This window comes from Macrotis lagotis, chromosome 3 (assembly GCF_037893015.1).
Source record: "Macrotis lagotis isolate mMagLag1 chromosome 3, bilby.v1.9.chrom.fasta, whole genome shotgun sequence".
NCBI classification, from domain to species: Eukaryota; Metazoa; Chordata; class Mammalia; order Peramelemorphia; family Peramelidae; genus Macrotis; species Macrotis lagotis.
The window spans coordinates 195,219,747-195,247,617 of NC_133660.1; the positions used below are offsets into that span (position 1 = coordinate 195,219,747).

Consider the following 27,871-nt stretch of genomic DNA (forward strand, 5'->3'; position numbering starts at 1 on the left):
TTATCAGTATATTATCCGTAACTGTTGTTCAGATAATAAATATTGCCTTATGGTGTTTTAATCACATGTTATTAATAAAGTAACTTTTAAATTTTTATTGACAGGTTGGTGAAAATTGCCCCTCAATATTATGATATGAGCAATTTCCCACAGTGCGAAGCAAAGAGACAATTGGACCGCATCATTGCCAAACTTCAATCCAAGGAATATTCACAGTACTGAATTGAGTGCTTTGAACTGAAGTTATTCAGAGGACAGCTTTAAAAGATGAATGAACTCAAAGTTCAAGTTGTGCTCTTCACATTGGTTCAATAATGGCCTTTATTTGAAAGCTTTTTAATTTTTCTTTACAGTAAATATTCCATTCTGATTTCATAAATTAAACATTTATGCCTCCCTTTTGTGTTGACACTGTAGCTCATACTGGAAAAGTCGATCAATGTTTTGCAGTTTATTGAAAGTAGTTCTATATATATAACAATGTTAAAGCATTTCTTTAGAAATGGTTGAAAATGCTTCTAAAATGTGATTATCGACCATGGTATGCATGATCGTTGTAATTGTTGACATTCCTTTTAGAAGTTGTGAAATGTTACAACTTGTGCTTATGTAGACACAATCTTCAGTCTCAGTACAGAGGCAATGACTTCAATAAAGTCTATTTATACTAATTTTGGCCAGAGTACTTCAGTATCTTTGTTCTGGTCTCAGAATGGATAGATTCCCTCCACCCACACCCACACCCTGTGTAAATGCTAAATACTTAAGTAATGATAAATGTAACATCTGTGATATAAGCAAAAGGTTTACATGTTATATCATATAAACTCAGGTCTATTTGCTTTTCTCTACAGTGACTTCATAGAAATTAATCAAATTTATCATTCAAAGAGCCTATCCTGGAATCTTGGTTTGTTAAATAAGATATAAAATTGGACAAAATGAGAATGCTAGTACATGGTTTTCATCCAATATAAAACCTCCAGAAAACAATATATGATGATTTTTTCCACCCATGATATATATTTTATTCAAGGGTGGAGGGAGAGGGGACAGGACTGATATTTTTAAACAGAGTTGCAGTCCTGTGTCATATATATACTAGCTAAGTAATTTGTGATCCTGGGCTGGTCATTTATGCTCTCCCATGTCATAGACAACTTAATTTAGTTAGACCATTAATTTATAAGAGAGTTTCTGACCTATATCAGTGGATGGAATTTTCACACAGAATTTCTTCCACACTGATGAAATCACAGGCTTTGGATCCCCTCTACACTACACTGACCCTCCAAAAAAGGAAGAAAAAAAGTTGTAATAGTCAGCATTCTTTTTTGCATATAAAAGATGCTGTTTTCATGTTAGTGCTTTGTGAAACTGATCAGAATAGATCCTGAGTGTTGAATTTCCTGGGTCAGGGAGCATCATTCATTTTAAAGGTAAAACATTTTTAAATCATGAATTTGAATTTTTAACTTGGCAGTTAGGCTAAATCAAACAAATTTTAACATGACAAAAAAAATGGTTCATTTTTGACTCCAGGAAAAACTTCATTCTTTTTCTGGATCTCACATAAACCAGTTTTTTTTTTCAACTGTAGGTTTAAGCTATTAAAATAAATGTGCTATTAAATATTTCATTTTATCAATTTTTAAAGACAAATTTGTAGGTCTGTAATTGTGATTCAAAGGTACATTTTAGTAGTTGATTTTTTAGGATTTATAGGATTCAGACCTATTTTGTAACATTAACTCTTTGAAGCACTAAGGCCTTAAATGGTAGCTATTGTTTACTAAATAGTGCCCTAGTGACCTTGAAGGAAATAATGAAATTTGTTTCCAAAGAATAATTTCTACACTGGGAGAATATGCCTGATTACATTTGGAATATCTTTATTGATCAATTTAAAAACTCACTGCACTCGAGTCCTTTGACTGCATTACCTGCTAGAGGCCAATATGTTTCTTTTTTTTCTTTCTTTTTCCTTTTTAAAGGCTAAGCTTAATAAAAGTGACCTACTGACACTTGACTCAAAATGTGTTTTCGTGGGAAAGTTTTGTCAAAGGAAAAGAGTTTAAAAAATGACCTGTTTAAAAATATCTACAAGTGTGCAGTTTCTGGGTCATTGTGAATGTCAATTGGAGCCTTTTACAGTCTATAAAAATCTATAGATTCCAATGTGGCTTACTTAAAATGGAATGATCTTGAACTTTAAATTTGATGCTTGAAAGCTATGCATTTAAGTTGGTATTGAGCAAAGATTTTCAGATTTTCAAGGCATAGTTTAACAGTTTTTAAGTATTAACTGTCTAATAGGGTAGACTTATTGCTCCTGAGAATTACCATTAGGACACAGTAGGAACTTCCCTGCCTTCAATCATATTTAATGATATTTTAACCTGAAGTTGTCTGACCAAAGCTTAAGCTTTCTAATGATTGAAAAACGTGTGGAAGTGACATTATGTGCCATGGTTGTTATAAAGCTTTCCAATTCCTACTTTAGAATTAAATTTTGCTTAATATGTTAGTTAAATTGTTATGTATTTTATTTTCCCAAAAAGAAATTTGAGGTTAATTTTTCCATGAAAAAAGCAGCTGTTAATTTAATGTTCCTTGTACTCTTTAAATTATGTAATTTGGAGACTAAACAGTCATAGAATTTTAGATGAGTAGACTGAGGTCAAGAAAGGACAAGTCTATAACCATGGCCAACTAGATACTATCATATTAAAAATAAGCCAGACATTAGTATCAAAAGACAAGGGTCTTTTTCAGTTGTTTTCTTCACTTAAGAAATTTTTCAGGCCTATTTACAACAAAAAAAGGTGCTCTTTATCTCTTGAAGTATAAGCAGTTGGTATGAGAATGGCATTTTGAAAGAGGATTTTAAATGCAACCTCAGAATCATAGGACTTTAGTGGCAACTTAGAAGTCTTAAGAACTAACCCAACTCAGTGAAAAATACTTCAAAAGCATCATTATTAATCATCCAGCCATTGATTAAAGTGCCGGTCTCTTTTTAAGTTTTTCCTTATGTGAATTTGAAACATTATTTGTTAGTTCTTAGTTCTAACAATATTTGTTGGTTCTTGTCTAACCCATTTGTTCCTTTTCTGTATGATACATTGTATGAAAAGATTGTCTCCCTTTACATAATTTTCAGACATTTCATCCCTCTGAATCTGTTTTCTTGGATTGATCCAGCTTATCAGAATCTTTCTTTCAGGGAAACTTAGACAACTGAACACCATATTCTAGATATGGCTGCAGGATCACTTGTCAGACATGTTCAACTAGATTACTGCTGAAGGTCTTCCAGCTTTCAGATTCTGTACTGATTAAGTTCATTTGTCAAAAATAGGGCTTAAGAGTGGAAGACTTGGAGTTTGATTCCAACTCTCAAATTGTATGATTCTAATAATGGACTAAGATAAAAGAATTGGGGATTGTTATGAGTTGTTTTGCTAATAGCAGTGTCACAAGGGATTTTATCACATTTGACAAGTAAGTTCTTTAAAACATTTTTTTTATGTTGATTGCCTCCAAGCCAGCCATTCTTGATGCTGTGTTTGGCTTTTTAAATAGCATATTTTAAGATTGTAAAATCTCATATTAGCAAAAAAAAAAAGTTTTCTGGGAAATCTCAGTATAGTCCATTTTTTGAGTCCCTTCATGGTATTATAAGAAGGCTTCTAAAGAATATTATCTTGGTTTATAGTTTGTGTAACAAAGTGTTCTTTCTAGTATAGTGTTGATGCTTACTGCTAATTAAGTGAGAATTCAGTTAGTTGTGTTAAGTCTTGTTCCATTAGAGTCAGGAGAGGTCTGTTTGATATGTAAATGTAACAAATAAGTTTTGTGTACTTGGCTTTGTTTTTTTTTTTATTTTTTTTGTCCCGTGGGACAATTACATCTGATTGTATTCCTGAATAATTTGCAAATACAAATTTGGCCAAATTTATCATTCAGCATATATTATTTTGAGTGCCTACTGTTTGTAAAATAATGTCCTAAAGTTTACATAGTTGGAAAAATATGAGAGGTCTCCTTAGTCCCCTTCCTTTCAGGGACTTACATCCTAAATAGAGATTTGATGTACTTTATTTTAAACCTGTGTGTGATCAGTATAAGAAGATAAGGTGAGAAAGCTCACATCCTTAGGAAAAATGGGATATTTATCTGATTCAAGAAAGATAGTATTTTAGTCAACAAGTAATTCTGGGAAATAACATGTCAGACTTATAGGACAGACTTCATTCAGGGACAAGAGATTTGACCAGGGAGGTGAAAAACGGCATGTACTGTCGTAGAAGTCAAAAGAGACAAATTTTGAGGTTACAGAGAAATGTAAGATTAAAAGGTCATAGGGATGTGGTGAGCTTAAAACTTAAGAGGAATACTTTTAATGACATTTAGGAAGTTTAATTCTTTCTAGCAGTAATAAGATTTTGGAGAACGTAGTTTCAATAGAATGACCATTAAATTAATTTGCAAGGGATTGAAAAAGGATAAAGGAAATAAAGGCAATGTTTATAGTAATCTTTTGGAGAAATTTGTTTGAAGGGAAGTTAAAGAAGAGATTGAGAAAAGTTTTGGTTTTTAATACTAGAGAGCTGGCCATGTTTTCAGGCAGAAGCAAAGGAACTACTATAGAGGTAAAACATTGAAGATATATGAGGGAGATGGAATTATTATAAGTGAAAGAATTAGCCTTGGAAGAGAAAAAGAAATGTTTTGTAATAGAGATATTCTAGAAATTTAAGAGAACTCATTTGCTTAGAGTGAATTGAACTAGTTTGGAGACATTTTAGAATTTGGAAAAGACCTAAGGCAGCTACTATGTGGAATTAAATAAATAAGGGCAAAAGGTTTGCCCAAATAGTTTGCTGACCAGTGTTAGAATACTGAGTTTAGCATAAAAAATGGTGGAGGGTTATCCATTGTTGGGGATTGGAAAGGCCAGCCCTTTGGTATTTGTGGGTTGGATTAGTATGAAGATTAAAGAACCCTTATGATTTAATAAAATAATCTTTTAGAAATCAAAAAATACTGTTTTTTTTAATAAATTTGCATTACATCTGTATTTTTACATGGTAACACCCCCCCCCCATGTTTTAATCATTTGTTCTACCTTAAACAGAAGCAATAGTGACAGTTCTTCTGTAGATAATTCAGTAGGGGAATTTGATGTTTTATACAGACTTTATTTCAGACCATAAATTCTCTATGTGATTTACAAGGTATTCACAAGTCATTTGAAAAATAGAATTTTATTTCTTTTCTATATATATTAGACATGCCTAATAACTGAGGAATGAGCAGAAGGAAATTAAGATAGGTGTTTTTACTGAGAGCAATTTGTTGCATGGAAGCTCTTCAAAACAATGATTTGGGGACAAATATTTCTTAATGATTGTAAGAGTATTTTGTTCATAGTGTTGTGAACTGTACAGTGGAATAACAGCACTAGAGAAACTTAAACTTTATGGCACTAGTACATACATAATACCTCATCTGAGAGCCCAGATGCTACAGAGATAGATGCTTTACACAGGTAGAGTCTACCAGTGCTATTTTTGTTCTCAAGATTTTAATTTTGAAAGATCAATGAAAATAACTTGTGACCTATTAGTAGACAGCATGAAAAAGGATTTCACTATGTATTGTGATGGACTGGGTATTTGAGGTTATCTTTAGTGTATTTTGCTTTATATGTTTGCAAAGCAACCATAGTTATGCTTATCAACAGTAAAAAAGATAAAAACAAGTTACTGGAAAGATATATTGTAAAAGTCTTAAAGCTTTATTTTGGGAATTTTGTCTGAAATGTATGTACTTCCTAAGATTAAATACATTACCGAAATGTATTTGTTTCTTAGATTGAACTATGGTTTATATTATACCTGCATTACTGTATTTTACATTTTCTTGCTTTTTTTTGCTAAATCTTCCAATTTCATGTCTTCTGATGTTTGAGTTTTCCTCAAGTATATTCATTTTTCCCTTGTAGATGCAAAATAAATGTGTATTGTTGATGAACTTTCAATAAAGTGCTGCTCTGTGGTACCTCATGGAGGTAACCCTGGGTTCTCAAAAGGCTATGCCAATAAATCATAAACTCTGTGACAGGTCCTGTAAAGTTAGAGAAAATTAGGACAGGCCTAGAAGCAATGGATAGGATTGCAAAAGATGTGGATTTTATATAAGAAAAAACTTGTAGTAATTAGAACTAGCCCAAAGTTGAACATACTGCTTTGGAAAATAGTGGGTTTACACTCTATAGGAGTCTTTAGGCAAAGGCTGGAAAACAAATGTAATTTTTTAATAGAAGATTTTTGTTTCAGGACAATTTCTACCAAGTTCCCTTACTACTCTGATTTCTATGAAGTTAGAGAAATGCACCTTTTGTCTCAAGACTTCAGTTACCTAGATTCATAGAGGCTGATTGCTGCAATCAAGTCGATTAGTCTTTCTAGCCACATCTTAAAAACTGCCTTTTTGGAAGAATTGTAGATTTTTTTTGTGTTAAACATTCTCACACTGAATGAAATGGATGCTTAATGTTGAAATAAGTTGATACTGAAAGTAATTCTTAAAAGGGAAACGGGCTCTGCTAATGAATTCTTTGCACCATTTTCAGAGGTGACTACTTGTACTTCCTCTAAAGATGAATGACTTTACTATAGGGGTATGTATACAACAATTCCTACATAAGATTTTGAGTGTGTGAAAATGCTCCTAGAAATAAATGCTTTGGGGCTGCTAGGTGGCACAGTGGATCAAGCATTGGCCCTGGAGTCAGGAGGACCCGAGTTCAAATGTGGCCTCAGAAACTTACCTAGCTGTGGGATCTTAGGCAAGTCACTTGACCTTGCAAAAACTAAAAATAAATGCCTACCCTCTTAAGGCACTGAAGTACTAACTTTGAGAAAGTCTGTGACTTTTTTATACATGACCAAAAATACCTTGATTAGTTTATTAATTTCCCAACATATACTTTGTTCTTATCTTCCAAAAATATAGGCAATTTTACTGATGACCTTCATATAAAAATTTCCTGGTTTATAGAAGCATTGGAAAGAACTATAAAGTAATATTTTCTAGATCTAAAACATTTAAGCGCACCTACTTAACTGCTTCGATTTTCATTTCCCTATAGAATGAGGGCAAACAGTATTCTAGCCTTTGTACAAGTAACAAAACTGGTCTAGCCACTGATTTGCAGAGCTGGGACTTGGTGGTTTTCTGACTCCAGATCCAGAGCGACTTCCTTTCCAAGTACTATCTCCTCTTTTAAATTATAACTGTTGAAAGGAATAAGCAGAGGGTCATCTAGGCCCTATTTCTGGAGTCTTCCACCCAGCCATCCCATGTTCTTGAAAATATTGGTCCTCTGCTATTCAGGAGACCCCAGCTGATTGCAGCCTTTTCCAGGCTCCAAGAAGACGCCTTTTCAGTGGAGAGCCAGGACTTTCCGAGGGGTGTTGCTTGCTTGGTGATTAGGAGATCCTGAGGCTTTTTTTTTCTGCTTTAGTCACATCATATTCCATGAGAATTTTCCTTTGTGTTAAGCTCTTGATCTATACTAATGGAGTGAAGCAATGATGTGGATAATGCGAAATAGATGATTGTTTTAAGATTTATATTTGCTTTTATAATAGTAACACCTCTTCCACAAAAGTGAATTTTCCAGATTATTGGTGCTTACCTTTGTCAGTACTAGATTTTTTTATTATTATATTTAACTATTTTAGATGGAAATCTTTTTAAAATGTATTACCCACAATTATCTTTTCTTAAACAGGGGATGTGGAATCTAATTTAACTTTTTCTTGATGACAGCTTCATTATGAACACTAATTCTAGTACTCCATGATAATCCAGGGCTGGCTTCATGAGCTACTGCAGAATGGAACAAGCCTTGGGTGTTCGTAATTGAATGGCCCCAGATGACCCTGCTTTTGTGACTTATATGGGTTCGTCTTTTTTGCTTCTTCCAAGTTTTACTACCTCCATTGTTCAAACATATCTGATCTGTTGCTTCAATTGTAGTGACTTAGAAATAAATAATAAATAAATTTGGTGTAAATTGAGAGTAATTTGGATTGGAAGAGACTTAGGCACCAAACAGTGACTTTATTACCCTCTATTTTGACTATTCAGAATTCTTTTGTCCTTAGCTAGCTCCTTGTTCTCATATTTCTTAAGGTCATCAAGATGCATGCATAGCCTTTGGCTTAATGAAAAATGTGTATGGATTGTACCCTGACAGTTTCTTAGTTATTTTGCTTTATTTAACATTAGGTGGGGCAGCATAGAGGATAAAAGAATGGCCTTGGAATGACTTAAGCCTCTGACAAATAAATACTGACTGGGCAAACTTGTTTACCTCTCCTTGCAATTCATTAAAGGGTTGTATATATGCGTAAAGGTAGTAACTGCCCTGGAAGTTTCCTAAACTATGATCACAAATGCCAAAAGTAAATAAAAGACAAAATTTAGTACCAAACTAATGTCTGAATCCATTCAGCTTACATTTTAAATTGACTGTAGGTGATCCAGTTGATCTGTGCTTTCTCGTCTCTTATGTCTTTTCATATATATATATATTCTCCACTTAAGAGATCATTCAAAGTGCTAGGAGCTTTCCTTGAATTCTCATGACAGCTTGATGCCAACACAGCATGGAGGCTGACGGTTGGCTATTCCTTGCCATGTGCCCCAACCCATCTTTCTCAATTATAGAATTGTTTGAGATCCTTTTTAGTTCTTTTCCTGCATAATTCCTTCTGGTAATATATTGTAGAGTGCCCTTCAAGTGATCCTTAATTTCATATCTCTTAGGGAATATTGGAGCAATCTTTACACTTCACAAAATCTATTCCTGTTGTTGATTACAAATTACCTTATGAAATTATTTCTGGGTCAAATACTTGAATGAGACCCAATGAGACCTTTTGCCTTTCCAGTCTGATTCAGCCCCTCTCAGGGGTTTGTAGCAATAAGGAAAGCAAGCATGGACCTTGGTTGGATTACCAGATACCAACACTTTTCATGTAGCTATATGGGAACAAATATTTGAGCCTCATTTTAGTAAATTTTCTTTACAGATCCTATTTTCCATTTTGCCTATTTGCATATGCAGAGAGAATGTTAACAAAATTAGCTTCGTATTCTCATATTAAAGAGCCATTCTTATTTGGCTTTTAGTCTGATAGGAAATTCTGAAAAAGGTGATAGTGGAATAATTTCACATTAGAGCCTTAAATGTTTCCTTTTTGCCAAGTTTTTAACTTTTTCTCTAGTAATGAACAGTTGTAAACAATATCAAAGTTTGACAAGTTTATCTTGACATTATGTGTAGTTTTTGCATGTGTGTGTGTGTTTGTGTGTGTACAAATTTAGCACAAGTAGAAACATGGGTTAACTACTGCTGTTATATAAATTCTCTAATATAGGGAATCATTGACCATCATGTTTCATATCAGAATTTCCAGGCCTGCTAGATTTATTTTTCTACCAATTGTATAATATATAAAGTTTTATGGGTTTTTTATCTTTTATTGAAAATTGGAAACTTTTAAGAACAGATAATGTGGCAGTTCATCACTTTTCTTCCCTTTATTTCCAAATCATCTTTCCATTTCTGTATATGGCAGTAGCAGCCCAGATTTTCAACTCTTCTGCACTAATGCATTAGAGATAAGTCCATAGTGTTGAGGAAATCCTGACTCCTAGTGCCAGGAGGTTAAAAGAAATGCAGTGACAGGCAGAGAAATAGTGTTGTCATAACTTATCAGTGGTCTGTAAATAGGTAGTTTCATCTTGACACCATTTTGAGTGAAGGTGGTTTAATTGTGTTGCCTGCGTTTAGATAAGCCTCTAGGACCCACAGTAAGAGCATGTGAATGCTGTGCTTAAAGTGTTTCCATTATATAAGATTTGATTTTGAAATGATTTTTTAAAAAATTTTCCACTTTACATCAAAAGTTATACAGTAGTCTTTCAACTGTATATGTGTAATATACGCAGACATCTGTTGCCAAGGCACATGTGGGTTCAGTGAATAAAGCCAGAATTGGATGCCACATAATTTGACTGTTGATCATTTTAAATCTGTTAAACAACTCTGACATTGAAAAGCATTTCTTACCATTTGATTTTTCTAAGCATAACACATTTAAACTCCACCTTACTTTGCTACAAAGAGCATAAACAATGAAGAGTTAAACCAAGCATCAGTTAGATGACCTGACCATACTTTGTGGAAAGCTGTAGCTTTGCAAGCTATTTTTTGGCTTGCTTTTGCCAATTCAAATTTTCTGCTGAATTGAAAAATCTACTTTGGTTTGCTGGAGTGGTGGGTTTTACCTTTCAATGAGTTAATTTTCTATTTTTGAAAATATTCTTCTAACCTGAAGTTATGTACCATTTCAAAATGCAAATCAAAAATTAGATTTCTTGGTCTTTTAAATGATAGTTGTGTTGATATGATGTGATTACGGAATGAGTAGGGCTAAATTTTAGAGATCATCTGGTCCAAATAGAGAGTGGAATCATGAAGTCAGAAATATGAGTTCAAATTCTATTTTGATGAGATATAGACATATATATATATATATATATATATATATATATATATATATATATATATATATGACTTAGGCTCACCTAATGATCATTTCCCCACTACCACCATCTTGTAAAATAGGAAAAGTAGTAAGTCATGTGAGCTCAGTCAAGGTGATAAAATGGGAAGCATGATACATATAATTCACAGGATTGTAAGTCCCAAATGAACTAATGTATGCAAAGCACTTTACAAACTTTAAAACTAGTGTAATTATCTTTGAAGATACAGGTTTGGAGAATCTCAGTGACTTTTCCAAGGTCTTATATCTATTTTATTATGTTACTAGAATCTGTCTCCTAATCTTTCTGTGCAGTTCTCTTTCTAAATAAGCTGCCTGTCATTTGCAGGTATGCAGTCCAAAACTTGTTTTAAAAATCATCTTTCTAAACTGATTTTTCTAACTGATAAGAATTCATGACAAAAATTTTCAAACTGGGTAATGATTGTCAGTGAAGTTTTTGGCTATTTTAAGCGATCCATTAGGTCAGGGAGGGAACTGAAAATTGTCAATGAGGCTGTTAAATTATTTGATTAGAATTTAAGGATAAAGATCAGACTTTTTAATCAGATAAAGTTTGGAGGAATACTTCTTGAGCTATACAGAGGAAAATGGAAAATGGTATTTTTCAGTTTTGATTTAATTCTTTACATCTTAATCTCTTAAAACCACAGCATTGTACACATAAATTTGACAATTCCTGTTTCTACCACATTTTACAGTTTTCCAGAGTTCCTTCCTGTCACCTCTGGGAGGTCAACCTTGTAAGTAAGTGATTGGCTGAGTCAGATGTCTAAACCCCCAAGCCAGGTATACTCACACCATTACCCATTCCCTCTACACTAGGAGGCTGAAAGTCCTATCTTTTACTTCTGAGGTATTATTTGTATACCCTAGTTTATTTATTGATGTAGTCAGATTAATACAATCTCTGGGTAGTCTATCCTTGCCTTAACAATCAACTCTGATTCTGAATTCCTTAGCAAACCTTGCTTTCCAAGTTCTATTGACATAATTAAGCAGAGTTGACACAATTAACTATGTCTTATTTATTTTACTTCCCCATGGAGCCTGGCACCCAGCAGGAGGTCTTTTAAACCAAAGCACTCAATTACCTCCCCTAACCAAGGGAAGGTGTGGAAAAACAAATTCAGACAGCCAGGGCAGATCCATTGAGTTGCAGCTCGATCCTCTACTGCCATAGCCTGAACTAGCCCTTGTAGTGACTCTTTCCTATGTCACCAACATAGCAATCTTGGAGTCCCTTCTAGAAGATTCCCCTTTTTTTTTCCCACCTTTAACAGTCTCTTCTGTCAGTTGTCACCCCTTTCTCCTTGCCCCCAAATTAAGCCCTCTCACTTCTCTACTGACCTGCTTGACCTGACCAGGCTGCTATACTATTTTACCTTCTGAACTGTACCTATCAAAAATCAGATTGGCATTTATATGTTTTAACAGTGGAAAATTCCTTAGCACTTTGTCAGTTGAGCCTCATAACCCTCTGAATAAGTTATTCCCATTTTACAAATGAGCAAACCATGTCTGAAAAAAGTGACTTTTTCATTAGAATCATATAGCTTAAGTCTTAAGGTCTTCCTGAGACCATTTGCAGCATATGTATGAATCCTACCTTGCTGATTCATTTCTATGAGATGTGAACCTGATAGTTTTAAATTTTTTTTATTTTTCCAAATTTTTCAGTATTCATTCACAAGCATACACATTTTTTTTAAGTTAAATAATTTCCTTCCATTCTCTCTTCCCACCCCACCCCCTCAGAGGCAGTCAAGTGAATATTGTACATATTCAATTCGTGTTTAGCACATTTACAGACTAGTCATCTTCACTATGAGGAATTAGGGTTAAGGGAACGGAAAGACAACCATGAGATAGGAAAGAATCACATAAAAAAATTTAAAAAGTGAATGTGGTAATCATTCAGATTCTGAAGGTTTGATTTGGTTTGGTTTTTCTTCCTTTGGATGGGACTTGCATTATTCATAGCTGGTGGTCTAGGGTTATCCTAGGTCTCTGACCTGCTGAGAGATGCTGCATCCAACAAGGTTGATCAACCTGCGACTTATTTGTAATGCTTCCAAGAATGGCTCTATGATGATTTTAATGTGGCTACTTCCTCCAGTGGTGCAGATCACCAACTGTTTCATACTGTACAATTTTCCATGCTCTTATAAGATCTAACGCTCCCATTCCAACCCCTCCCCCAATACCTTCATTTACTTCTTTTAACATCCATGGAGTCTGGTAATAAAGCTGTTCCCCTTCACTTAATGGTACCTATTTCATTTTCTGGATATGACTGAAATGATGGAACAATAAGAAAAACTGGAAGAATATTAGTGTAAACTTGGTGGCACAGTCAATAGGGCACTGATCTTGGAGTCAGGAGGATGAGAGTTCAAATCCAGCCTCCGAAACTTGACTCTTACTAGCTATGTGACCTTGGGCAAGTCACTTAACCCTGATTGCAGAAGGCCTACCACTGGATCCAGAGGCTCTAGAGAAGAGACTGAGGCTGTTGACTTGGCACACATACCCTCACCCATCTAATGCATGAGCTTGTCATGGCATCACCTTCTTGATGTCATGGTCTTCAAGAGTGAAGGACAAACATGTTATGGGAGCTGCTGATAATCACTGAATAAACTGCACAATTTTCCCAAACACAATCCCATCTTTTCTATTTAATACTAGATCCTTTGCTCATATACATACATACACACATACATACATAATACAAGTCTTTTAACTGCATGGTATAATCTTGATCTCTCTACCATGTTGACCATCTCCTTGATTTCTACTCTAGATTTTAGTAATACTACCCACTACTTTTTCCTCCTTCATGAGTGTCTGATTCATCTCAGTCTTATTTGTTAAAAGGGAGGATGCTGTGGAATTAGAAATGACAAGATTTGGCAATCAATTGGCTATGGGACAAGACCGTATTCACCTCTTCCTCACTGTCTTGTAATTGGTTGCCGAATCTTGACATTTCTAATTCCACAGCATCCTCTTATTCTATCTTCTCTACTCAGGTAACCAACCCTCTTAAGTCCTCATCACTTCTTTCCTAACCTAAAGCAATAACCTCTTAATTGGTCTTGATCACTTAATTTCTCCCCAATCTAAACCATCCTCAACCAGAGTGATTTTCCTAAAGCACAAATATACCTCACCTCCATTCATTAAATTGCAGTAACTCCTTCCTACTTTTAGGATCATATATAAACTTTGCCATGTTTAGCCTTTTGTCATATCTTTCCATTCTTCAATATTATTCCCCTACATAAGCTCTGTGATTCACTTATATTATATCCTTCCTATTCCTGACCATAACTTAACCATCTCCTAACTCCCTTAGTACTGCTCATCCCATTACAAGATTGTTCCACCCTCTTTATCTCCACCTCTTAGAATTAACTGTTGTCCTTTTGTTCAAGTAACACATTCTGTATGAGTTCTTTCCTTACCATGCTCCCTGTTAATGCCTCCCTTTCTAATGTTGCTGGTATTTGTTTTGTATAAATATCCACATGTATACATTTTCTCCTCTAATAAAATGTAAACTGCCTGAGGGCAGACACTTTAACTTTTATCTTTGTATCCCCAATATCTAGCCAAAATAAATTCTTAGTTTATTGATTGATGATGGTCTGGATGATAAACATTTTCTTTTTCTCACATGGATTTTTGATCCAGTCTCTTGAGTAGACAAAGATATATTGTAGTATTTTACAGTTTGATGCTATCAGAACTAATATAAATTCCATCAGGGACCATCTGGAGTTCTGAACACCTCACTTCAAAATGATTGTTTGAAATAACTAAAGAATGTAAAGATGTATTTGTCAAAATCCCCATATTGAAAAATCCAATCCTCAGAATATTCTCAAGAAATCAATAAAAAAACTGTACTGAAGCCAAATCATTATCAAAAGACAAAAAAAAAAATACAAAATGAAAAGAAAATGAAATTCAAAACCAAAGACAAAGTCTAGTAAAAAAAATCAAATGAGAATAGGTTGAGGTACATATTGTCCTCCTCATCCATGCTACTCTAGTAAGTAGGACACTTGCAGTGAGCCTTCAAAAGATAAATTTAGCATACTATTCAATAAAATCTAAAGCAGTCTTTGGAACCTCTCTAGGACACATAAGGTAGAGGTACTCCTAGACATACCTTACATGGAAGTACCCTGTACTCACTACCATGCAGGTGGAAGTAACTTCCTTTTACTGGCTGCAAAAAAGCATTTTAAAACTGGTGAAAATAAGACAGTTGATCTCTTCCTAGCTCCTACTGTTTCCTCAACGTTCTTTCCTACTGTGACTAGAATCCAGCCTCACAAACTGTATTTTGGACTTCCTTATGTCACCCCCTACTCAAAAAAAACCTTCAGTGTTATTATCTTTAACAGCAGTTTTCAAGGGATCTGAAACTTAAAAACTATTTCATTTTACTGTTATCCTTTCCACATCTCAGTAAGTTAGGGATGTGGTGCCCTTAACAAGTTGGGAAAAACGTGTAAAATTTTTTTACCTTTCCATTTGTAGCAGAGAAGTCTGAATTTTTTCTTTATTTTTTGAAGTTTTTTTTCTTGTTTTTAATGGGTTATTTTATAGTATCTTATCGGGAAAATTTGGGTTAAATATTTGATCATAGGCTATATCATATAATGTAATACATATTGTACAAATACACATTTCTGAGTTTCTAAACTTTTTTCTGTATCATCTACTGATCTTCATGTGTCACCTGTAGCTTCTACAAAACTCCCCTAAAATTCCCATTTAATTTCTTATGCCAATCTTGATATAATGAAATCTCAATGGGGAAAATCATGATATGGTGGGATGTGGAAGGGATGATTAGTAATACCACGACAGTATTTTTTTTTCACTCTCATTCTCTCATGAAGTTTTCCAGAGGCACAAGATCTGTGATTTAAAGATTTAGCTGCAAACATGAAGACTGAGTTAATATCTGTAGAACTGTCTTCTTGCCTTGTAAGTGGATGAATCTGTTTTGGTTGTATTCATCTGGTATGAGCACCAACTAATCACTGAAGAAGATTGTTACTTTGTGTAAGTACATGGGCACAAATACATTCACAATGTTAAAACGAGTTTTTGAATTTCATGGTTTACTCTGGAGCAACTATTGACATTTGAACTAATGGAGCAATCAATGTTGGGTAAAACTGATGATGATTTAGCAGGAATCAAGACCGGCACCAAACTGAACTAGTGGTCATTGTATTCTTCACTGCCACAAGCTCAAAAATAAAATGCCAGTTTCACTTGAGAATATCCTTCATGAAGCAATAAAAGTTATTAATTTTATTAGCTCTTGACCTTTGAGTACATATCTTTTTTTTAATATCCCATTTAATTAAATGGGAAGTATGCATAAAATGTGCCAAAGCTCCATGGTTGTCTTGAGGGGAAGCACTTTTTTGTTTATTTGAGTTGTGAAATGAACTAGCTGCATTTCTCCTGGAACACCATTGTTACTTGAATGAACAACTGAGAGATAAACTATACTTCAGATTTGGACATTTGGCAGACAGTTTCCTGAAAATGAATGAAGTCAGCCTGTCACTTAAAGGAAAACAATTGACAGTGTTCATTGGCAATGATAAAATTTGAACTTACATTTGTCACCATGAACTTGACAGCTTCCCAATATTTTATGATTTTTCTGATGAGATGGAGTAGGTAGAAAGGAGTTGATACTAGCAAGTGTGATTTTTGGATATTGCATAATGATGTGCCACCATTTCAAAGATCTGCATGACTAAGTGAACCAATATTTTCCAAATGATGCATTATGTTACAATGGGTAACATGGATAAAAGGATCCATTCAAATTACAAAGCAGACCAGTGGATTTAATGTAAGAAAGTTCAAAAAGTTCATAGATTCATATTAGTTCATAGTTTTCAGATTCCTTATTGTAACTAACTTTTGAGAAGTTATCACTTATCAAGTTAGTTTTAATATCAAAGAAGAATATTCACAATTATCTGAAAAAGATGATTAAAATACTCCTTTTTCCCAACTACATATCTGCAAGGCCAGATTTTCTTTCTACACTTCAACCTAAATAACACATCACAACAGATTGAAGGCAGAATAAGAAATGAGAATCCAGCTGTCTTCTATTGAACCAGACATTGAAGAGATTTACAAAAATGTACAACAATGTCACTCTTCTCACTAAATGTTTTTTTTTGTTTTGGAAAATAGGATTATTCTTCATAAAAATGTAATTTATATTAACATGTAATGTTAATTATATTAACACATAATTGTTATTATTAACTTAACATGTAATGTTAATATTATATTAACATGTAATGTTAATTAAAATCATTTTAATTTTTTTTATCAGTTTCAATGCCCAATATGGTTAGTATAATCCCATATAAATAAAAGCTCTCAGGGGTCCTCAGTGATATAAAGGAATTCTGAGACCAAAAAGTTTGAGATTAAATATAAAATACTTGGCCAGAATTTAAAGTTCTCTACAATGTAGCCTCAACCCACCTTTTCGGCTTTATTTACTTCCTTTCTGTCCTCTTTAGTTACTTTCATTCCAAGAGGCAAACAAGATTACCTTGGTAGTGTACTTTCCAGGGATGTACCCATTGATAATGATGTTGACAAACTTTGCCCGAGCTAGCTTGGTGGTGGAAGGCTCCAAGAGAATGTGTGGGAGAGAATACCTGACTATAGGGCTGATGTACTGACCTCATTGCTATATGCCTGTGAGACCTGGACAGTCTACCAGTGCCATGCCAAGAAATGAAATCACTTTCATTTGAATTACCTTAAGAAGAGTTTGAAGATTACCTGGAAGAAGATACCAGACACTGAGATACTTTCTCAAACTAAACTGCCAAGCATTCAAACTCTACTACAGAGAGCACAACTCTGATGGACTTTTAGAATCCAAATCTGTGCTTGTCAAAAACACTATTTTGTGGAGAACTCCACAGGGCCAGAGCTCACATGGTGGTCAGAAAAAGTGATACAAGGACACGGTCTCTTTTAATAATGCAGCAAGGGAAGGGTCAGCTAGGTGGCACAGTGGATAGAGCACTGGCCCTGGATTCAGGAGTACCTGCGTTCAAATCTGGCCTCAGACACTTAATAATCACCTAGCTGTATGGCCCTGGGCAAGTCACTTAACCCCATTGCCTTGCAAAAAAAAAATCTGGAAAAAAAAAGAATGCAGCAAGGGAGACACTGGCACAGGATCAACTAGCATGACATGCCCTCATCAGAGAGGGTGCTATGCTCTATGAGCAAGGCAGAATGGAAGCAGCTCAAAGGAAACATGGGATACATAAGTTCTGAGAACTCACTGTAGGTTTTCACATGGAGTATTTGTGTCTGACCTGTGGCAGAGCATTCCAAACTCAAATCAGTCTGATTAGCCCTATCAATAAGACTGTAAGACTCTAAAATAGCAATGCCATTTTGCTCCTCTTCAAAAATGAAGGACAACAATCAACCAATATATGTATGGTTATATATGACAGTTTTGCATAAACCCACATGTTTTATTTATAGTATATGTATGTTTTATATATATATATATATATATATATATAAAACATACATTATATATGTATTTTAAAGTGTGTGTATGCATGAATATAATCCTTTCAGAGACTTACTTATTCCCTTGCATCCCCCATTCCTTGTCCATAATTTGCCCTTGTTGTATACTTGTTGAATTGAATTAGATTTTTCAGTTTCTACTTATTGAATATAAATTTTCAGGAAATACATAAACCTTTACTGAAGATCAGTTTGTTCAACATATTTTTATGAAGCACTTAGGTGAGCTTCACATTGTATTCATTGATCAATATAGGGAAAATGCACAAAATGATAAAAAGCAAACCAAAATCCACAATGGAGACAGTTTTACCAGAAGCCTTGTTTTCCTTTTTTTAAATCACTACCATCATTGCTCAAGTGATCTTTATTTTGCCAAGTACCTGTGAATTATTCCTTTTTGCATATAACAGTAAGTTTCTTTTTAAAAAACAACTTTTTATTGATGTCTTTTAAAAATACATTTTTATTGATTTCTTCTGTTTCTTTTTACATCATCATATTTTCCCCCAGTATTGATTCCCCACCCCCTCCAGAATTTCTGCCAGGTGGCTCTCCGGTTTTCCCAGTAGTTCTTGTCAAATAGAGAGTTCTTTCCTAAATAATTCATGTTTTCCGGTTTATTGAACACTAACTTATTAAGTTCTATTGTTTCTGATTGACTCAGTCACATAATAGTATTTTTAAAGAAAAAAGGAGAGAAAATTAGAATAACTGATTGATAAATTGAAAAAGTCTGAAAATTTGTGCAACACTTGTAGACATCAGTTTTTGTCAATGTTGTTCAATTGTTTCATTCATGTCTGACTCTTTGTGATGCCATTTGGGTTTTTCTTGGCAAAGATCCTGGAGTGGTTTTCCATTTCCTTTTACAATTCATTTCATAGATGAAGAAACTGAGACAAACAGATTAAATGACTTGCCCAGGTTCACATAAATAGTCAATATGAGAGGGAAGATTTGATCTCAGGAAGATGAATCCAGGTCTGGCACTCTCTCCACTGTGCTGAATAATTGCCCTTTCATAGATAGCCCTTCTACAAAAGGGGTAATGTCACCTCAAATCTCTTCTTTTCAACTCATGCCTGATTTTTATAATTTTGCAAAATTCACTTTTGATTATTTTGTGAGGTTGTTCTTTCCATTTACATTGTTGTAGTAAATTGTTTTCTTGGTTCTGTTTATTTCACTCTGCATTGGTTCATATAGAACTTTCCATACTTATCTATATTCTTCATATTCATCATTTTATATAGGACAATAATATTCCATGACATTCATGTACTACAATTCCCCAATTAATGACTTAGTTTCTAATTCTTTGCTAGGATGAAAAGTACTGTTATAAATATTTTGGAGTATGTGAATACATTCTCCTCATCATCAGTCTCCATGGGTAAAAGTCCAGTAATGGAACATCTGAGTCAAAGGACATTTTAATCACATTATTTGCATATAATAACAAATTACTTTTCAAAATTTTTTCCCCCACAGTTCCATCAACAATGCATCAGTGAGCCGATATTCCCACAATTTTTTTCAACAAAGACTATTCCCATTTTTTGATATTTCTGGCAATTTGCAAGGTATGAAAGGAAGCTTCAAGGTTGTTTTGAGTTACATTTTTTGTATCGTTAGTGATTTGGAACATTCTTTCATGGGCTTGCTAATAGTTTGCAATTCTTCTTTTGAAATTGATTATAGTTGTTGACCCCTTATCTATTGAGGAATGTTTTTTGATTATTCATATATATATATATATTTCTGTGTATATATACCTTATATGTTAATTTTTATAGATTGTGAGTACCAACACTTTTTTTCAAAAGTTTAGTGCAGTAAAAGTTATTTATTTTATCTTTTGTATGTTACTATCCTTTAAGAATAGATCTCCAACTCATAGGTGTGAGAAGCATATGATCTGCTTCTCTTCCAATTTTTTTATCGTATGATTTTTAATATTTAGGTCATGTATCCATTTATAATGTTTTGTGGAACATGGTGTCACTCAGTGGTCTCAAACTCAAATAAAAAGAGGTGCTAACAAACACTACATAAGGATCCTTGCAGGTCACATATTGATTTAGTTTTAAAATGTAGGACCTTCTATCTTTTACTGTATTTTTATTTGTTTCATTACTTACTTCCCATTTACATTTTAATCCTCTTTAGGACACCCTTGGGAGTACTGTGGACCATATATAGGCTGCATGTTTGACACTTCTGGTGCAGGGGGGGTTGGTCTAAATTTCTGCTAGATCACTCTACAATTTTCCCAGGAGTTCTCTTCAGATAGAGAGTTCTTTCCTAGGTAATTCATGTTTTCTGATTTATTAAACAATGATTTACTAAGTTCTGTTGTTTCTGATTCCCATTTGTCTAGTTTGTTCCCTTGTTTACCGTTCTAATTTTTGGCTAAAATCAGATAGTTTGGGTGATCATTGCTTTATAAAATAGTTTGAGTCTTGGATGTCCTATTCCTGCTTCACTCCTACCTTTCTCCATCATTTCCTTGATATTATAGTCTTTTTAAATGAATTTTTATCATTTTACTAAGTTCTATAAATATCTCTAATAAATTGATTCACATGTATACAAATGTACATAAATTATGTGGTGATATTTTTTTATTATATTGATGTAGCCCAGTCATCAACATTGTATATTTCTCCAATTGTTTAAATTGTTCTTTATTTCTTTAAGGAACTCTTTTTATTAAGTCTATACAATTATTTTGGTAGACAATGAGTTTCTTTAAAAGAAAGCTAGAGGGGTGGCTAGGTGGCACTGTAGATAAAGCACCGGCCCTGGAGTCAGGAATACCTGGGTTCAAATCCGGTCTCAGACACTTAATAATTACCTAGTTAACCCTGTTTGCCTTGCCAAAAAAAAAAAAAGAAAGAAAGCTAGAGTGGACCACTAAATTAAAAGTGAAGCTACTGTTCAGGAGGTATAGAAATTATAAGAATACCAACTATATACATTCATTCAAACTCAGGTTTTAAAGAAATGAAAAGTTCCAAACTTCTTTTTTAAAATGAGTATTATTTATAATACATAGTCCCTCCTGTTAATGTTGAATCAGCAAGGTAGACAGCTATATTCAAATTAGTAATATTTAATTGCTTAAGAATGTTAATGTTTCACCTATAGAGCCTTTTTTTCTTTTTCCTTTTCCTTTATTTTTCCTTTCTTTCCCTTTTCTTTTTTTGACTTCTAATAAATAGTATGGCATTGAAGCAAGAGTACAATAATGGAGGCAAAGGACCCAGAACTGAATGCAGCATCATTTACAGAGTAAAAGTCATTGTGTGAGTGTCTTAGACTGCAAAGCTATTTCATCATCTCTGATACAAACTGACTATGTGACTCTGGGCAAGTCCTTGAGTCTCTCAATGCATTAGGTAAAACTCTTAATATTTTAAGTTGTAGCAGTGGTGCCACCTTCCATACCTTATACCAGTGAAATCACAGGTTCAATTTCTATCTGACTTAATAGTGAGGTCACCTTGGCCAAGTCATATATATACCTCAGTTTCTTTATTTGTAGAATGAGAGAATTGAATTAGATGAATTGGTACTTCTCTACAGTTATAAATCTTATGAATTGACGCAAGTCCTGTGCATTGAACAGTTAGAGAAGGGGAAAACATTTAACTGCTTTTCATGTTATTTTTATCTGGTTTGTTTTGGGGATAATTGTGTAATTGAAATTATTCACCTGTTTTGCTATATGTCATTCTTCTTCATGCTATCCACCTCCAGAGAAATAACTAATATTAATATAGACTGAAATATGCTGTTTTTTCTTCCCTTGTTCCTTCATTCATTTGTTCCTTTGTTCATTTATTTGTTCATCCCTTCCTTTTTTCTTTCTTTCATTCTTTTTTTTGTTTTTTGTATTTGAGTCTTTTCAAATAAAATGATTAATGCAAAAGTTTTATAAGATTGTGCATGATAATACTTGATATTATAGTCTTTATATTATATACTTTCAGGGAGGGGATGGAAAGAGGGAGAGATAAAATTTAGAACTCAGAATTTATTTTAAAAATGTTAAAGATATTTTAAGATATAATTGGGGGAAAATAAAATACTATTAAAAACAAATGTCAATTTCTTATTTATATTTTATAATATCTCCTTAAATTAACAGAGTCTCCTGCTGGTCATCTTCAAAAACAAAATATGAATCACCATATCCACATATGTACCCCTGGATTGTTATCTTCAAAGCTCCAGCAGTAAAGTTTGCATTCAGAAAGCAGTAGTCCTCAAAGCAACAGCTCTTAGTTCTGTGATTGCCTGTTTCTAAGCCATAATTTAGTTTATATGATGTTCTATTAGACTGGAATCTAGAGGGCTTGCAGTGGACATGTGATTCTCTAATAATGACTATAAAGATGACTCAAATATCTCTACCACAAACTGGTTGAAAAATCTACTTTTTCAAGTTTCTCATTGATCTGAGGTAATAGAGTTGAGATCCCCTGAAACCCAGCTCCTTTAAAGTTTTTTTTAAACCTTGTGTTATAGAGTGAACAATGAGTTGGGAATATAGTCCCTTAAATAATTATTAAATACAAACCTACCATGTGTACAGGGTACCACCATCTGTCCTCATTATTTGCTCTGACATTTTTTGGGGTCCTTTGATCTTGTTTGTGAATCCGGGGACCTATTATTGTTCTTCTCATTGTCACCCTATCTTTTGGACTTTTTCACTACTCGTTAGCATCTCCACTAGAGGGTGGACAAGGAAAATAAAAAATTAAATTCAATTAGTTTGATTATTTTTTAGGAAAATGATTTGGGGAAAGGCAATGACAGGATCATCAATAGATGTAAATAATTAGTGTTTCCCTTTCTCCACACCCATTCCAGTGAGTCTAGTTAATAAAGAATTAATTGACTGCATAAAAGCAAAAATAGCTTTCAGACAATAGATGTATTCATAAACATTGAGTAATTTTATTTCATAAAGGGAATTTGCTATTTAACGACATTCAACTGTGATACCCTCTCTCCCTCAGCTTCTTGTAACTTTCAGGATCGTAGAGTTGGAAAAATCCTCAGGAACCACCTAGTCCAACTCATGCCTGTGAAAGAATCCTCTCTTCAACTTCTCCAATTCTGTCTTTGCTTGAAAAAAACCTAGTAATGAAGACCTGGCTCCATTGTGAGAAAGTTCTAATTGTTCAGACATTTTTCCTTCTCTAGTTCCTGGGCTGGGTATTTTTCACTCTTTGCCCATACTTAGCAATTCCAGGTTCTATGTATTTTTGGTCCAAATCCTCTCCAAACCATTTCTAATGAGCTCCCCTCCACGTTTGTGATTTCATTTTTAAAAAATATTTCATTTCCCCCCAATTACCTGCTAAAACAGTTTTTAAAAAAGATGTAGGTTCCAAATTCTATCCCTTCCTTCCTTTCCCCCTTCCTGAGATAATAACTTTACCAATTATCCCCATGAAACACTCAAGTTTATAACAAAGGCATTTTAATGTAAAAGTTAATCCAGAACATTTCACTTATTAACCTTAAATTTATTCTCCCACAAGTATGCATTTGAAAGACTGTCCCACACAAGGGGCAACACCTGTGGTCCAGGGACTCACATGAAGTTCACACACATAACTTGTGTAACAAGGGCACAACTCCCATGGCCAATGATTCAAAGTTGCTACTGTCTTCTACTGCTAACACTAAGTCTCTGTCAGATGCCGCTGTCTCAAATATCAGCTCCAATTCATCATCACCTCTGGCTAGTATGAGGATTATATCATTCCTTGAAACAAACATCCACTGGGGGTGCTGTGTTCACAGCACTTTAACCTGCTCTTTTTTTTCTTTTTTTTAAATATAAAGATTTTATTTGAGTTTTACAATTTTTCCCCTAATTTTACTTCCCTACCCCTACTCCCCACAGAAGGCAATTTGTCAGTCTTTAACCTTCTCTTCCAATCACATCCACCCTCTTCTGGATTGGTAACAAAGGTCAATTTAGTCAATTCTTTAAGACAACCACATTGATTTTTTTCTAATCTTCCCTATTGTCCCCACTGAAGCTCTGCCTTTAGAACCACTTTTAAATTTCACTAGTTCAGAGAATAATACAGTAGTGGGGCCAACTACAGTTCTTACCCTGCAGCTGAGTCAAGTCTTCTTAGACAAGAACTATAAAAGATATTTAAACTCCTTTAGTGGAAGGAGCTACCTCCACTCCACATTTTCAACCAATAGCTTTGCTTTCATCATCTTAGCTAGCTTCTCTCAGCCAATAAAAGTGAAGATTTCTTTTCATCCCTCAAATAAGGTCCTAATGGTGAGTTCAGAGACCTGGGCTGAAACCAATTGCCACATTATCTCTTAATTGCTCCCTTTCTTATGAACTCTCCTCTATTCAGCATGACTCTATTTAACAGGTCTTAATTCAGCTCCTTCCAGAAATTCAAGTTTATTTTCAGATTTAAACTCTTTCCTTCACCCCGCCCCCGAAAACAATAAAAATAAAGCCCCTGTAATAAGCATGTGTTGTTTAATCATCAAGCATGTGCAACTCTTTGTGTTGCATTTGGGGTTTTTTTTGTGACAAATATCAGGTGTGGTTTGCCATTTCCTTCTTCAGTTCATTTTACATAGGTGGAACTGAGACAAACAAGATTATGTGATTTATCCAGGGTCACACAGCTAGTATCTTAGGCTAGATTTGAACTCAGGAAGATGAGTTTTCCTGATACTAGTCCCTGAATTCTATCCTAGTTGCCCAACAAACATGTATAGTCAAGCCAAAAAAAAAAATCCTGCCATGCCCACAACCAAAAACATATTTCTGAAACTTCATTGGATTCATCACCTCTTTACCAAGAAGTAGACAATATGTTTCATCTTGAGACTCCTTAGATTGTGGATAAATGTATTGATCAGAGTTTCTAAGTTTGAATGTCTTGTTTTATGATGTTATTGTCATTATATGAATTATTCTTTTTTTTCTCTCTGCTCATTTCAATCTGTTTCTGTTCATACAATTCTTCCCAGGCTTCTCTGAAATTCTTTTTTAAAAATCATTTAAATCATTTCTTTTTCCCCTTTTTCATAGTGAGATTTTCTTTTTTAGTACAATTTTTTTTTACTTTTACTTCCCCTCCCCTCTTCCCATTGAGAATGTGATACTTATTTTACATGTGAAGTCATTCAAAACATTTCCACATTAGCTTTGTTTTGGGGAAAAAAAGAAAGAAAACAAAAAGAAAAAATATGTTTCAATCTGTACTCATAGAATCCATCAGTTCTCTATCTAGTGGTGGATCAAAGTTTTCATTATAAGTTCTTTGCAATCATCATTTATCACTATATTGATTGTCTTTCACAGTTGATTATTGTTACTATGTTGCTATTATTATGGACATTGTTCTTTTGGTTCTCCTCACTTTACTTTGTATCAGATCATATAGGTCTTCTTCTTTTCTGAAACCATTCCCTTCATCATTTCTTTTTAGCACAGCAGTACTTTATAATTTCTAAAAAAGTAATAGAATTCCATCACTCTCATATAATGTATTATAATTTGTCAACTCTTGTCCCAATTCATAGGCACTCCTTCAGTTTCTTTGCTACAATAGAGTTGCCATAAATACTTTTTGTACATTTGGATTCTTTTCTTCTTTTATCTAGTCTTCTACATGTTTGACTTTACCAAACTTATTTTCTAAAACCATTTTTAGGATTTATTTTACCCCCTGGATAAAGCAAATCTCTCCAGAACTTTGCTTCCCTAGATTGACTGAAGCAAAGTTTAACTTTCAAACTCCCAATAGTCCCTCTGTTCTATGTAAGAGTTAATTTGACCATAAAATTCTAAAACACTCTTCTGTGCAAAAAATGACTTCTGACTTTTCTCCCACTTCCACTGCACCCCAGTCTGATCTATCTCTGCTATTTATACTTTTAATTTAAACTTAATGTCACCTCTGCAACTTCCACTCACTGCTCCTACTTCTGTCCTCAAGAAACAAGCAGAATGAGTTCAGTCTTTCTTCCACAAGGCAGATCATCACATATTTGTCCTGATTTTTTTTTTAGGTTTTTGCAAGACAAATGGAGTTAAGTGGCTTGCCCAAGGCCACACAGCTAGGTAATTATTAAGTGTCTGAGACTAGATTTGAACCCAGGTACTTCTGACTCCAGCGTCGGTGCTTTATCCACTGTGCCACCTAGCTGCCCTGATCATCAAATATTTGAAGACAGATATCACATTCCTCCTCTTCCAAGACTTCTCTTCTTCAATCTAAACTTCCCTAATTCCTTTGATTGGACTTTATATGACTTCTCATTTGGATGGCAGGATATTGATGACTTTCACTATCTAGTTTGGCACACTCAGATGTTTTTCATCTTATTAATGTCCATGTGAAAATGTAGTGCCCTGAAGTGAGGGCATATACTGACATCCTGCAACCTCTTTTTGTCATCCTATGAAAAATATCATTTTTCCAATTACATGTTTTTAACATTCATTTTTCAAAATTCTAAGTTCTAAATTTTTTCTCCTTCCCTCAAGGAATAATTATCTTCCATTCACACATTTCTAATTTTTAAGGATTTATTTCCTTCAGTGTGTTTTTGTATCTTTTTTCCCATTTGGTCAATTCTATTTCTTCAGGCATTTTTTCTTCTGTGAATTTTTTTGTACCTCCTTTCCCATTCTGCTATTAGTTTCTTCATTATTTTTGAACCTCCTTTACCAAACTGACTATTATTTTTTAATCATCTTTTTGCATGACTCTCAATATTTCTTTAATTTTTTTTCCCCTACCCATCTTATTTGATTTTTAAAAATCATTCCAGGAATTCTTTCTGAGCCTGAGACCAATTCACATTTTTCTTTGATGCTTTGTATATGGCCATTTTGACATTGATGTCTTCTGGGCTTGTGTTTTGATAATCCTGGTAACCATAGTTCTCTTGCGAGTTTCTGTTTTGATCTTCCTTATTACCATAAGTGATATCTGATAGTGAGGTTCTTTTGTTGTTGCTTGCTCATTTTTCCAGCATGGTTCTTAACTTTTAGCATTGTGTTAGAGTTGGGCTCTGCTCCTGAGGTTCAGGGACCACTGTCTAAAGCTTCAGGTTGTTCATATCATTATTTTCAGAGCTAGTTCTTGAGGTCTGCAAATTTTTAGTTTTTTCCAAGGGGGCAGAATCTAAGGAGGGATATGATCACAGTTCTCTTGGCCTGTGCTTTTGTCTGTGAGTAATGCTTTCCTGCCCTGGAACTGTGACAAGGGTCCCTTCTCCTGCTAATGCTCTTCTTCATCCTGGAACTGCAACCTGGAACCTCCTATGGACAAATGCCACTCCCAGTGCCAGATAAAGAGTCCTCTGTAATCTCCTTCTAATTGTCAGATTCCCATCCCATCCTTTTAATCTATGGGTAGACTGAGAGAAAGCTCATTTGAGTTGTTGCATTTATTCTGTCATCTTGACTCTGCCTCTACCCCCCTCCCCTTCCTTGCCCCCCTCAGCTCATAGTTTGTCTTACTGATTGCAAATCTAGTTTGTTGAATCTATGGTCTGCTTGTGCTTCAGTC

General features: G+C 34.2%; 1 protein-coding gene across 1 annotated transcript in view; it reads left to right on the plus strand.

Moving 5' to 3' along the window:
- The window catches only part of DHX15 (DEAH-box helicase 15), a 74,676-nt gene extending 64,110 nt beyond the window's left edge, over positions 1-10,566 (plus strand). Inside the window, exon 14 of the mRNA XM_074229696.1 lies at positions 105-10,566. Within this exon, the coding sequence (XP_074085797.1) occupies positions 105-222 (118 nt within the window). The 3' untranslated portion in view covers positions 223-10,566. The remainder of the gene's footprint in view (positions 1-104) is intronic.
- The last annotated feature ends 17,305 nt before the right edge of the window (positions 10,567-27,871 follow it).